Source organism: Crocuta crocuta, unplaced genomic scaffold (assembly GCF_008692635.1).
Source record: "Crocuta crocuta isolate KB4526 unplaced genomic scaffold, BGI_CrCroc_1.0 scaffold131, whole genome shotgun sequence".
Classification (NCBI taxonomy): Eukaryota; Metazoa; Chordata; class Mammalia; order Carnivora; family Hyaenidae; genus Crocuta; species Crocuta crocuta.
The window spans coordinates 6,380,896-6,395,844 of record NW_027528977.1 but is presented as its reverse complement, the minus strand read 5'-3'; the positions used below and the strand labels follow the sequence as shown (position 1 = coordinate 6,395,844).

At 36.7% G+C, this 14,949-nt stretch overlaps 1 protein-coding gene across 1 annotated transcript in view; it reads right to left on the bottom strand.

Moving 5' to 3' along the window:
- The window catches only part of MAN2A1 (mannosidase alpha class 2A member 1), a 166,056-nt gene that overhangs the window by 123,307 nt on the left and 27,800 nt on the right, over positions 1-14,949 (bottom strand). The window contains exon 4 of the mRNA XM_077757165.1: positions 3,427-3,598. Coding sequence (XP_077613291.1) covers positions 3,427-3,598 — 172 coding nt within the window. The remainder of the gene's footprint in view (positions 1-3,426; positions 3,599-14,949) is intronic.

The following is a 14,949-nucleotide window of genomic DNA, read 5'->3' as shown; positions in this document are numbered from 1 at the left end:
CCAGGTGTGGATACATCTGTTATTGCTTAAGAATAAATAAAAAGGAGGAAAATACTTGGACAGGGTATAATATAAAGAATGCAGAAGTAAAGGGCAAAAAACAAACAAACAGAAAGTTAAAACCAAGCATTCAAAGCCAGAAAAGAACACTTTCCATACCACAGAGAATTGAACCTGAAGGAGAAAAGAAAAGAACCCTTAAAAACAGTCTCCCAAACCCAGCAAATATGACAAAGAAATTAGAAATGCATGTGCAAAAGACTCAGTAACTAGAAAATTTAATCCTAAAACAAAGGACACAAAAACACTAAGAAATAAGAGCAGAAAACAAAGGCTGAAGATGTTTGAAATGAAATATAGAAAATTTAATAATAAGTTATACACATACCTAAATACATAGTGAAAATTTAGGAATTTTATGGATAAAATTTTTAACATCTGAGAGGGAAGTGAGGCTGGGGAAGGTTAACTTCACTGAAGCAATACATTAAAAAACTTTACTAATAATATATTAATTTTATAGTTAAATTATTTTATTAAAAGATGAAGAGTAGTAGTGCCTGGGTGGCTCAGTCAGTTAAGTGTCTGACTCTTGATGTTGGCTCAGGGCATGATCTCAGAGTTCGTGAGATCGAGACCCATGTCAGGCTCCATGCTGACAGTGCAGAGCCTGCTTGGGATTCTCTCTCTCTCTCCCTCTCTCTCTCCCTCTCCTGTGCACATGCATGCACATTCTCTCAAAATAAATAAACATTTAAAAATTATGATGAAGACTCTCATGATGACTTCAGAACTAAAACCTATATTCAGTGTTCAAGAGAAATACTCAAAGTGGCAAATAAAATTTAAAATAACAAGAGGTTTCAATATTTAAGGACTTAGAATATGCCAGGCAGTATGCTAAGCATTTATTTGTATTCATTCAATCCTTGAAAAAAAAAAAAGGTTTCAATATTATCCCCACTTGACAAATGAAGAAAATGAGGCTCTTCAAGTTAAGGAATATGCCCAAAGTTCACACAGTGAGATGGGAGTTGCCAAGATTTGAATCCAGGTAGCCTTGTTCCAGTGACAAATCATTCGAACTACCACTCTAAAACTGCCTGTTTTTAAGGAAAAAGGGCACCACAGATCAGGTAAATCCAAACAAACAACTACAAGTGAGTGGTAGTAATAGTACTTTTAGTTCTTAAAAGGAGAAAAGATAATTATTTGTCAATGGTGAAAGATACTACAATCAAGAAAAAGAAACACTTGGCCAGAGAGTACCCAAACCTTGTAGTCTCTGCCCCACAGCAGATGTTCAAGAAAGAGGGTGTAGAATGAATCAACAAATGAATTAATAAGCAAACAAAAGATCATGTATGAACCCTTAGATACTGAATTAAAAAAACCACACACACATAAAAATAAAAGGAAGCTGACAGGGGAAAAGAGGCAAAAAATAGGTATAGTCATTTCTGCTAAAAAAATTTGGTTTTAAATTTGGTTTTAGAAATAAAAATTGTTCCAAAGTGATTGATTAGGGAACAAATTTTATATTGCTTAAGTGAAATTTTGTCCCTGAGAAACAGTCAGGAGGCAGAAAACTGCACGTAGCTGAAGCCAGCCACATAGGAATATGTCACACACACACCCTCTCCAAGGTCTACCAGCTACCTCAGTTCACTGTCTATCTTCATACACATCCACATATGCTTAACAACTTTCAGTCAGACTTCAGATAACTTACTTTCTACCCCTTTGCACTAACTCACAATCTGTACCCTTGCTGACACCCATGTGCAGAGACAAACTTTGGTCTTTCACTATAGCATTTACGTATTTCTTAGTCATCTAACATACATAAAACTCTACTAGCATCTTTATTAGATCTTTATTAGGTTCCCATCTTTTGTGTGTGTATGTCACTAACAAAAGTTTTTCAGTGCTGTTCCCTACCAGAAAAAAAAGGCCTGAGGGATAATGATGGAAAACCAATTCTCTCCAAATTATCGTTAAGTGTTTGTGTCAGTTTCCATCAAAATCCTTTTCTTTTTTTCTGGTAGGGTAGGAAGATTTTAATAATTAATTCTAAAGCTCTTAGGAAAATTAAGTGGTCGCTTATTAAAAGAATTTTTAGAAAAAAATAAACAAGAGGAGACTTTAAACTGTCAGTGAAGCATAATCATAAACCACAGTTGCAGTCAGACTGAAAAAGTCTAGGAAAGAGGTCAGAAAGCCCAGAAATCAGCGCAGATATAAAGACAATAAAGACAGCACTTCAAATCAGTAGGAAAAAAATAGGACATTTTAAATCTCAGGGACGCAGCAGAGTACAGCATGGGAGGGAGGAGCCTGCGGGGCTGGACAGGCTGGACAGGCTGCACCAGATAGCACACCAGCGTGGCACATCCCGGCTGGGTGACCCTGGATGACCAGGGTCTTTATCTGTAAAATGAGGACAGTCATTGTACCTACTTCAGAGGACTGTTGCAAGGATTAACAGTTTCCATTGGTGAAGTATCAGAACCGGTACTAAACAGTGAGTGCTCTATACATGATATTAAATAAAAGACAGCAATGCGTGCTAAGATAATCTTTAAGCTCTTGGGAGCAGAGAGGGGAGGGAGGCATGGGGACCAGAACCTCCCATCATACCACATTAAAAGATTAATTTCAGGATTTTAAAAAGTGAAATGATAAAAAGTTAAACTGAGCAGAAGAAAAAGACAAGTTATCTGACCTCTAGATTGGGGGAAACCTTTTTAAAAAATGTGACAGTAAAGCTATCATGAAAACAGATTGATTTGTTTGATTACATCAACATTTTTGATGTATACCAAACCCTAAGAATTAAGAAGAAAATAAATTGAGGAAAAATAGGGGGTGACATATGTGTGTATAAACTTACAAATCAGTGAAAAGAAAAGTACACCATTAAGCAATTCACAAAAAACTTGCCTGGATATATGAGAAAATATGAAACCTTATCAGTAATCAAAAATTCAAATTAAAATATTTCAACCAAAAATTGGTCAGAGTTTTAGGAAAAAAAGTGTATTGGTAGCAAAAAGGCAGGGACACTGGTACATTTCTAAATGGATAACAGAAAAATACTATGAAATAATCTTTCCAGCAGTCACTTTGATTATATATTTCAAAAAAAAAAAAACATTTAAAATATTAAGCCCCTTTGACCTAGTAATTCAGTTTCTGGGACAAAGTTGGAATATAAGGATTTCAACAGAAAAGTTTCAAGTCACTTTTCCAGAGAGGAAGCAGAATCAGAAGCAGAAAAAAAGATTTGAAGAACTATTTTAAGTTTCAGATATAAGGTTAAGAATTTTCACTTTCTAAAAACTCAACACTTGTTTCACTGTATAATTAATGCTGAATATTACCAAATTGCAAAATAAAAAAAAAAAAAACAGTTTTAAAACAAACCTTTTAACAGCATCCTTCTTTGGCTTATCTATAGCATCCCACCACTTTGAAAGGTAAGAAATCTCAGACCATATAAATTTCCTCCGCGAGTCTTCTTTCAGCTTGATGACCATGTTATTAAAAATATACTGAGTCATCTCTCTAAAGTAGTCATCAAAAGTCTTCAACCAACCTAAACCAAGACACAAATATACAACAAAGGTCTGATTCATATGTCTGATTTCAACTCAGTCACATTCCATTACATCACCTTTGTTTCATTCATATGAAAACACATTTACAAATTTCACAAATGTTTCAAGTAGTGAAATCCCATCTGAATGGACATAAGACTCAAAAAGTCACTAACGCTGCGATGACAGAAATACTCTGAAAACTGTACAAAGTCAGAAAGAAATGAAAAAAAATGAGACAAATGACCTGAGGAAAGCAAGCATTTATTTATGCATAATATAGTATCTAGTTCAATTATATACAATATATCTCTAATTTAAGGAATTTGTTTTCACTTTAAAAATCTGAACAGCGTTAACAAGTTGGCAGTACTATTCTCATCATATGGAATTAAAAGTGTATCATTTCATACCACAACTGAAATTCCCTACCCATTTTAGTAAGTTAAACTAAGGAAAAGAAAATCCCAAGTACAAACTATATCTAAAACCCAGCATCAAAGCAATAAGTTAATTAACAGCACTATTATGAATACAGAGAAGTAGAATTCTGCCAAGAACAGGCATTAGTTTCCAAAGGCTGTAAATTACTCCATTTTTTGGAAGCACAGATTGACACTAATAAAACAACACAAGTGTATACATATATATACCCTGGAAATTTTATCTAAAGATATTTGTAATTTCACTATAAAGAAACATTTTTAACAAGACCCATAGATCTAAGCATAGCCCCATCTAAGCAGAGTATTAAAGCAACATGACAAGTGGCCGAGGTAAAAACACAAAGCTACCAATTCTATCTACTAGCCTAGTGGATCCTTGGGAGAATAATCTCTTACCTATGAAATCTTACAGAGACAGGAGTTTTCCCTACATCCAGGCTAAACTACTGCTCTATTTTTTTTCCAAAACTCAAATATGTGGGAGGACTAAAATAAATACAAGGGGTGAACTGGTTACTTCTTTTGTCTATAATTAAGTTAATAGTTGAAGTATACTATTTTGACTAGAAAAAAATGAAATTCTGCTAGGGCAGAGAAGACAATACAAGTATTTTGACAATGACGCATGACCTTCTGAAAAGGACACTGCTACTCTAACTGTATTTCTCCCTTTTGCTTTAACTAAAATCTATCCATTCATTCTAGAGTTCTTTACTGATCATGTACAAAGTGACAAGTATGCAGTTAGAAGCCAAACAGGAATGCAGTGGAATACGGTCTTTACAGGACTTTCTTGATCTGGAGCACTTTTAAGCACTTTTAAGTCACCAAAGAATGGTACCTGCATAATTCAACTTTTTCATGTTGAAATGAAAAGCCTGTACCTATTATAACAAAAAACAAAAAAACTCAAAGATATCTCACCAAACAGTGATCTGCAAAGAATCTTATCTTGCTTGAGGAAGGTACAAACCTGGACTCCTGTCCTGGCACACGAAGCCAAGATCCACCTCTGGATTCCCAGGGACAATCAAAGAAAATCCAATCTGCCCCTAAATGGGAATGTTCTTACTTGCTGCTGACCATGCCAACACCCAAGAGAAAAAAAAAACATCAAGTGCTCAGACATGAGCCTAGGATGTAATATAGCACTTGATAAATATTAGCTGCTATATTATCATCGTCATCATCATGTTTTCAATCACCCTGTCCCTGTCTCTATAATCAAAGCAGTTAAAAAAGGAAATAAAAGGTATTTTTAACATCTAAATTTTGAGAAGGAAACAAGGTCTTTGAAGAGGCGATTAAGGTATAATAAGGTCATGATGGTGCGTCATAATCCAATAGGTCCTTGTAAGAAAAAGCAATTAGACATAGACACACACAAAGGAAAGAAAGACCATGCCAAGACAGGGGAGAGACAGGACTATCTGCAAACTAAGACAAGAGACCTTCAGAAAAAACCAACACTGCCAACATCTTGATTTTGGACCTCCAGCTTCCAGAACTGTAAGGAAATATGTCACCCAGTCTGTAGATCTTTGATATGGCAGCCCTAGTAAACTAATATAGCCCTAGAAAAACAATTAGTGTTGTTACCATCCCAAAAATAAAGATTGCAATGTGGGAAGAATTTTTATTTTACCAAGTACCATCATAATATCTAACTGAATATATATCTACCTCCATATTGCAAGACTGAGCTGAAATCAAATGTATGTAAGTAGCATCTATTTCTGCATCATGCTATTGTTACTATGTATGTGCGGTAAGAACCACCGAAATTTATGAGATCTACTGTCTTTAAGACATCACTCACAATTTTTACCTACGTTTTAACAAAGGTCAAAACTAAGCACTAATCATTTGGCTATTTATTCAATAAAACAACTATGAACAATGGAATGACTGAAATTAATTTAACAACAAAACTCTAGTAATCTAACATAGAAAGCAAATTTAGAAGAAATTGTCTTTATGAAGATGAATAAGTAACAAGCTTTTGTTTTCTTTTTTTAAGTACAATTACTCGTTTTCATTGGTTATAATTTATTATTAGCTAAGACCACTTCAAATAGTTTATCATGGGAGTTTTCATAAAGGACCCACAGTAACTGATTAATCCATTTTGCCTTCGACACTTCATTCGCCCTTCAACAATCATGCAGGATGTGTCAAAGACATTTACGTGAGCCAAAGTACATGCTCAGAGATGTCAACTTAAAAGCCTTCCATAAAGCTCATCTATAATAAATATTAGTACACAACAATATAGCACAATTAATGAAGAATGAACTAAAAGATAGCCTCTTGCAGCTTTCAATATTGAGTAATCTAACAGTAAATTAGCTTTTATTGCTCTTATACAATAGAGTAATCAAGTATTCCCTTTTACACTGAATTGGCTCTTTCTTTTCCTAAATTACCGTAAAACTACAGTTGTATATTAACGTGAGACCAATCAGAAGGATAGTATTTTATGAAAAGTTGTACGGGATGAATTTTTGTGTCATAAAATTAGATTCCTACTTCTGGACTTAATAATCTTAGGACATTGAGTTGCAAACTGATTTACTTAAGTGGTCAATTCAGAGCCTTTTTCTTTCCCTTGAATACACTTGGAAATTGAACCAGAGCTAGAAGAGCACAAAGAATACCTTTCCATTTACTGTGTTCCACTCTAACAACACTCTAACCCATAAAACAGCCAATTGCTATTTTTAAGTGGGGAAATATCTGCAACAAAGAATACACAATTAGAAGTTCTATAAGGGGTGCATAACCCTAAATTTGCTCTATTTTATCATAAAAAAATTTTAAGTTCTAAGGACGCCTGGGTAGCTCAGTCGATTAAGTGCTGACTCTGGACTCTGGCTCAGGTCATGCTCTCTCCCAGTTCCTGAGTTCAAGTCCAGCATCAGGTTTGGGATTCTCTCACCCCTCTCTCTCTCTGCCCCTTTCCATATGCACACTCTCTCTCTCAAAATAAATAAAACAAAAAAATTAACTTCTATAATATAAAGCCTAATAATACTGTAAACGCTACTGCTTATTTTTAATGTGCATGAACAATTAAAGCACCTAGTGATTGTTTGCCGACAAAACACCATTTTTCAAAATTTAACTCCTGACCTAGTTTTGTAGTCTAAAGACTTTGTGGCAATCTGATCCCCTGAAGGAACACTTAGTTTTATATGGATCAAGGGCATACAGGGCACCAATTTAGGACCTGGGCAAGGGTATCCTATCCTGAGCCTTGGGCTTGAGGAATCTTCCCATTCTTCCTCTGACCACATCTCTTTCACACAATAAATTCACAAGGCAAAGAAAGAATTGCCCACCCAGAGCCCGCCTTGACCTGCCCTCCTAAGTACCGGGACCCAGAAATGTATGTCCAAATGACCCCAAGACAGTTTCCAGAACCCACCAGGGGACTTCTATACATCTTTCTAAAGGACAGTTGACCTACAGGCAGTAACCTCCATAGCTTGAGCAATGCCAGGGGGATACAGTTTGCAGGGGTGTGTGAAGAGTGCTGGTATGTCTGTGCATCTGCAAGCAACGCCCCTCCTGTTTTAGGGCAGGGCCATTTCTGGGAGGGAGGCTGGGCTGCCCCAGAGGCTGGCTCTTCCCACACAAACTCAACACATTCCAGTGGGGGAACTGGAGCCCCAGCAATCTCAACTCACACATGGCTTTCCTGTTAAATGTGCTATTTCTCAAGGTAGGAGGAAAAGGTCTATTTGACTTATAATGTATCAGTTTGACTTATAACTTTTAAATGCTTACACAAAGGGTCTGAGGGCCTCCACATACTTTTGCTCCAAGTCCTACAAATTTGGGAACTTAAAACCTGAACTCCCAACTAGTCAATTCTCATAAATCTAGCACTGGTATGAAGCCTATACCATCAAGAGTCGAATAAGTACATGACAGATGAATGAAATGTATGGCCAAAAGAACAGGGATGAAAAGGTACATAGAGTATAAATGCAAATTCGTTACTTCAACTAGAAATGAGATGAAAAGGAAAAGACACCATGTGCACACACTTACACACACACACAATTAGCTCTAACTCAACCAGTCTGTTCTGATGTTAACCTAATCCTCCTTGATCAATATCTTTAGGTTACTAGTTTATATTTAAAAAGGCTCTGTCAGCCCTATGATGTTAAAGCATGCATCCCAAAGAAGGCATGCCCCTCAAATCACTGTTACACTGTTGTGGCTTTCACTGCTACAACAATGATTTTTTTAATGACTACACTAATTCTACTCAAAGTTAAATAGGTATCAATGGTTAAGAAAACATAATAAAGTTTGAATCAAAATAATTATAACCAGATAATAAATATTTAAAAACTTCAACCTAAAGCTTCATGTTACTTCCAATTTAACATAAAACTTAATATAAAAATAAGTAAAAAGAGGATTCATAAAACAAGAAAGCCTCTTTAATTTAGTAATTAAGTCATCATCTACCAATAAAAGATCAACAGGCTTCTTCCATCATTTGTCAAATCCTTCCACATTTGATTTTAACATCCAGTCTTACACTTAAGACACTGCATACCATGTTTATTGGGATTATCATAACTCAAATCGGCTGCTGGTTAGTTTTAATTCCAATATTTCTATTATAAGTGAAGCTTATTCCCCCCCAACGATAAACTGTGAGTTTTAATTAACGTCTTGTTCTAGTTTATTCATTCAAACACAAACCAAGCATCTAATAAGGCAAAGCAAAAAAGTTAATGCATGAAAACAGATTCTACACTGAAAATAAGAAGAAAAGGCTATGGGAATAAAGAAGTGGTAAATTCCTAGCAGAAGGATAGAGGAGGAATTCTTAGAATAGTCATCATCTGGATAAAAGGTGGCAGATCCCAAATAGAAGGAAGAGCATATGGAAAAGACACTAAGCTATGAAGGTCTGTGTCAATTTCAGGGAGAAGGCGGCCAGGTATGGCTCTACCGGAGCTTACATGGTGGAAGTACAGTGAGAAATACAAATAGAAGTGAGGGCCACATCACTGAAAATCCTCTAAGCCATTCCTGTTTCTTAGTGAAGGCAGTTAAGGTCTTCTGTGCTTTCAAAAATGACTTTACTGTGAGTGTAAAAGATACACTTTGGTGTAGAAGACAAATAGGAAATGAGGACAATGCAAAAATTCTACTAAAAAATGGTTATAGAAATAGAAATAAGAAGCCAAGGAGGCAAAATGAAGAGAATATGCTAACTGACTCAAGTTTCCAAGAAAGTGTAGAGAGTCAAAGATGAAGTTGAGATTTTTCAAAGACCTAAACCTGCTGAATCCGACAAATGCTTCCGAACTCAGGTTTCCAGAATAACCTCACCTTTTTCCCAGGTGATTCAGTGTCATCTAATAGATTTCAAAGCATATCAGCTTGACTTCCACTAAAGTGTTTGAGATACAGCACTTTTTGAACCTGTGTAAGATGCTGTCACTGGTAATTCTATCCCACGCCACAGGAACCATTTGCATCACTGTTAGGAGAGCTGGAGTTTTGTTCATCCTGCAGCTGCAATATGTATACTGTCCAAATGTGACCCTTTATTGCTTTTCTAAATGCCCTTTAAAAGACCTGTGTACCTTGATATGTGACTCCTGCAATTATGAGATCAAACTCCACAATAATTTCTAAATCTGTGCTAAAGTTACTTCTCTCCCTTGTTAAGGATTTCATCCATGAGCATCAATTCACATGGGGTAGGGCACTTCAGGCCTACTAAGTCTTCCCCAAACAGAGCATAGTGGTTTGAAATAATGAGACAGGTCTATTACATGAGAGACATCATTTGAAGTAAAAGAAAAAGTGACTTCCTTTGAGGAGTTACTCTTAGGGTATGCGAGGCTACTTAGCCGCATGAGCAGGCAAATACTGGGCATATTATCAAAGTTTCTAAAAGAAGCCATTTAAAAGCTGGAAAATACTGCTTCCCCTTACTGTAAAGTATGTAGCTATGAGGAAAACCACTCACCATCTCAGGGACTCAAGTAGTATTTAAGGACAGAGACANAGTACAGTGAGGTGTCTACTTTTCCAAGATCATTCATAAAATATTTTATATGATTAAAAATACTAAAGTAGATGGTATTTGGCTTGGAAACACTTAAAAGACCTTCTTCCTGGAAGCTTTTCCTGTGGGTTTCAAAAGTATTACCTTCAAGAGACAGTATTAAGTAATGGTTATAAGCCCTAATTCCAGAGCTAGACGGCTTGGGTTCAGGCCCAGCCCTGCCACAAACACATTACCTGGATTCTTCTGCGTTCATTTTCTCATCTGTGAAATGAGGGTGATAATATGACTTTTGTTTTGAAGTTGCTGAGAGAAGTAATAGATTTAATTCATGTAAAAGTATGCAGAACAGTGCCTGAAACATAGTAAATTCCCAGAAGTATTAGCAATTATTTATGTAGCTGGTGCAGTGGTGAGCTCTGAAGCACCCAGACTCAAAAGACAGACAAAAGTAACCAAAATAGGAGAATGGGGAACATGTGTGACAATCACCTGCATCTCTAGGTAATACCTGATACATGTGTTCTTAAGGAATGCAGTCCAGTCAGAGCCCCAAAGGACTTTTCCCCTCTAAAACACAACCTCAATATACCAACTCCAGAGATCTCTTAAAAAGATAATTCTAAAAAGCCAGGTAAATATTTAACTCATAATGCCAACATTTTCTTAATTAAGATTGCCAGATAAAATACAGGATGCCAAGTTAAATTTGAATCTCAGACAAATAATGAATATATGTTTACTATAAGTGTGTCCCATGTGATGTTTGCAACACATATATACTAAAAAAAATATTCATTGTTTACTGTAAATGTAAACACTTTTATTAAGCCAAATCTGGCAACCCTATTAACAACCCAAGGTTCAGATAAATGTGCTGAATTAGCTAATGCCCATATAGCAAGAAAATAATTTGAACTAAATAACATATCTTGAGAGGCAGCATAGTAAATGGAAAGAGCACAGAGCTCAGAATCAGGCAAATCTGAGCTTTAATCACCATCCTGTGCCAATTTGTAATTGGTGGATCTTGAACATATTAGTATACCTGCCTTAGTCTCACCGTCCTCACCTGGTAAATGAGGTTTAATTTATTGGCGTTGAGGGTTGCACAATGGATTACATGAACTAATACACACTCCACACTCCTCTGATGTAAGACAGGCAATGAATACCAGTCTCACTCAGTTCTTCCTCATACTATCTTAGCTCCAGAAATTCATATTTCCCACCACAGTAGCCAAAACCAAAGAACTCACTTCATCTCTCCATTGCGAACCAGAACACTGTGCGCACAAACAAACCTCCCCTCTCCTCACCAGCTCCTTCCACTCAGCAGGTTCCTTTGGAAGTCAGAATTCAAAGTCTCTCCTGCTTTCACCACCCCGAACATTACCCAACTGTGGCTGACCACAGCTCTTCTCTTAGGACTGTCCTTAACATGTGAACAGAGAAGCTTTAAAAATAACATTACACAGCGATTTCCTCATGGTTTTGTTCTCTTTTGCTTTTTAAGAATAAGAGCACATAAACTCATTTCAAATATTATATAGTACTGAATGCAAAATTCTGTTCTCTTAATTTTCCACCAAAAGAAAGATGAAAAATTCTACTCACTCATTTGAATCAATAAAAACTCTGTAAAAGAACTGCAAAAGCACAAAAGAAAATTATTTTCCAGTATGACTCTTGTACCTAGGTCTCCCTTCTATCTGGAGTCAGACCACATGGGGGATTATTTTCTAATGTTCATTTTACAAATTGCTTAACTAACAATATGCTGACCAACTTTCCATTTAGTGCACCTTATCTTCTCTCTACACACTGCGATTTCTTTGAAGGAAAATTAACTAAATATTTCAGCAGTTTAAGTAGTGGGAAGCAAAAAATTAAGATTGTAGATACAAAGGTACTGTAATTGTGTTTTAATCAGCTTATTAAATATAACATGAACATGTATCAATCAACTAACATTTAATTTCATGGTCTGTGATTCAAAACTTTTCAAAAGCGTAACAGGACAAAGTTATCAGCACTGACTTAACAATTCCTTTCCAATTTTGTTTTACCCATGTAAACCATATAAAATATATGACAACTGTTACATGTCCTCATGGACTGGAGGAAGACATAATTAGAAATTTATTAAAATACGATCATAATTTGAAATTCATCCGTCTTGTGAGATACCAGAACATGGTCCAAAAAGAAAAATATCTACGTATATAAAAACACAGCAACGTAATTCTTTTCCTCTAACACAATTCTTAAAGTTAGGGAAAATACAGGAGTCTTTTAAAAATCTATTACAATACTTCTATCCCCAACAGACAAAATTCCACCGATGAAACAAACTACTGACCTAAAGTTTTAAATTGCTGCTGCAGAAAATGCAAACAAGTCTCTATAAATCTCATTTAGAAAGTAACCGCCCCCCAACTGCACATTCATTTAAGAATATTCTACAAAGATTTCCCACTACAGAGTCACATTTTGATGTGGAATGTTTGTGCACATACTTCTCTCTTTTCCTCCACTGAAAGTGTCTTTCTTCATGATCTGAATGATTTGGCTTGTCACAGAATAATCTAATTTACCTAACTTCTACTTTTGTTAAGGAGTGGTGAAAATTACTAAGAAAAGTCAGCGGGTTCTATTCTCTAACATTTTGCTTAAAAGTAAAAAAAATCGCTGTAGTTTTAAAAGGTCTGTGTCTGACCATTATTTTTTCCTCAAGTGGAGGAGGGCCTGAGGGTAAGGGTCATTAACAGTTTTTACTAAGACAAAAAGATTCAACTGTGGTTGCTAAGATACTAAGAGACAGAGTCATCTATTGCAGTCACGTCCAGTTATTAGGGATGTCTCTCCACAGAACACACGAACCACACCAGGCACTGCTAAGGCAAACAGAATCTAAGAGGCATAGGCAATCCCTGCCCTTGAAGAGCTGAATGTCATATATTGTTTGTATTTAAAATTACAAAGCATATTTTAAATACTTTTTTTAAGGAATAAAAATAAGACAACAGGAAGAAGGGAAGAAGGGAAGATAAAAGCACATGTCAAGGTCAAACATTTCATCTGAACCTGCAGAGTCAGATGCCCTGGCTCATTTAGAGTCATTACAATGTGCTGCTTGTTGTATTCTGGGTATTAGTGACCTGGTGGTTATAAGACAAAGTGTGAGCCCTCATGGAGTTTACATTCTAGAGAGGAGACGATGCAAAAGTGCTATAGATGTTTACATCTGTGCCTACGTGCAAGTGAAGGTGTACATCCAAAGTTCAAGAAGCTAAGGAAGTGTACAGAGACAGGTGGAAAAGGCCTTCTGTATATTTAGTCATTGCTGCATGTCAAGTGGCAGGCTAGGCAATGAGGATGCCTGTAACAGGAGGCACACGTACTCTGCCTCTCGAGTGTACTCAGGTGTGAGATCCAGGTGAACTAATAAGGCATTCTTGGGGGGCCACTCCCTGCCCCTGTGAGCTTGGTAACACCTTTCTCATGAATGTGTCACTGACCTCCAAGGGTTACGGTGAGCATTACAAAACATTCGGCAGACTGTCTGATAAGGTACAATTTTTATTATTATAGTTAAGTGTGCATGTTATACAATTACAAGAAATGAGACTGGTGGAAAGTGAGGATGGCAGAAAAGGGGGAAAGGTTAAAAAAAAAAAGTCTTTAAAAATCTAAATGGCAGGAGAAATGTGTTGACGTGAGGACTTGCAAGACATAGCACAAAGTGTATGTATAGACCTATAAGAAACTGGACACGATGTAATCACATCACATACCAAACTCAGTGACAAGAATAAGGGCACCTGGGTGGTTCAGTCGGTTGAGCGACCGGCTCTTGACTTTGGCTCAGGTCATGATCTCTCTATCTCATGGTTTGTGGGACTGAGCTCGACGCTGGGCTCTGTGCTGACAGTGCAGAGGCTGCTTGAGAGTCTCTCTCTGCCCCTCCCTCACTTGCATGCCCCCCCAAAATAAATAAATAAAAACTTTAAAAAAATTGATCAACAAGAACAAAACTGCATCTGGTTGGCAGAGAAGCAAGGAGAGAACAACTTACACTGACTACAGTGGCTCTGCCACTGTTTCACTGAATAAGGGAATGTTTCAGAGTGAATGAGATTTATAAATAGACGTGACTTTCATCACCTTCTCTATTTCCTTGATAACTAACTTCTACTTTAAGGTGCTACTCCACCTGTATGATCTGCATTTTACAGATACTCAAATGTGCCCCAGGGACATGGGGGCAAGTATATGGCAGAGCCAGGATGCCGGCCTCATTCTCCGGAGCTCCAGATCCCTGCAGTCTTTCCATGATGCCCAGCATTCGGAGCTTCAATCTGAAGGGACAGGCTAAGACTTAGGAGGAAAATGATGCAAAACATGTAGGAGGAAAGGTTAGTAAGACTGAAAGGTATTTGTAGGAAAAAATAAAGTCATTAAGACAAAAGGAAAACCTAGTCAGAAGCTCATGCGTCAACTACTCAACACAGATTTCCAGAATAATACTGATTTCCTCTATTGCATACCTCTATGCATACTCAACATTTAAGTATTAGAGAAATTCAAACATTTCAGCATCCAAACTGTCTCCCTGAGTACCTCTCACATCCGAAAAAGCAGCACATGGGCCTGCATCCACCTGTACACACACTTCACCAAATCACATGTCCAGACATAAACAAGTTCTACTGTCTTAGCAAAAGAAAGAAGATAAATGAATGCTGGAATAAAGAAAAAAACCTCAAAGTACTAGGTGAATAATGGTGCCTCTGATAGTAATGTTGAAATGGAGAAATTGAGAAAAGTAATAAATAGAAGCCCAAGTAAGTCCTTC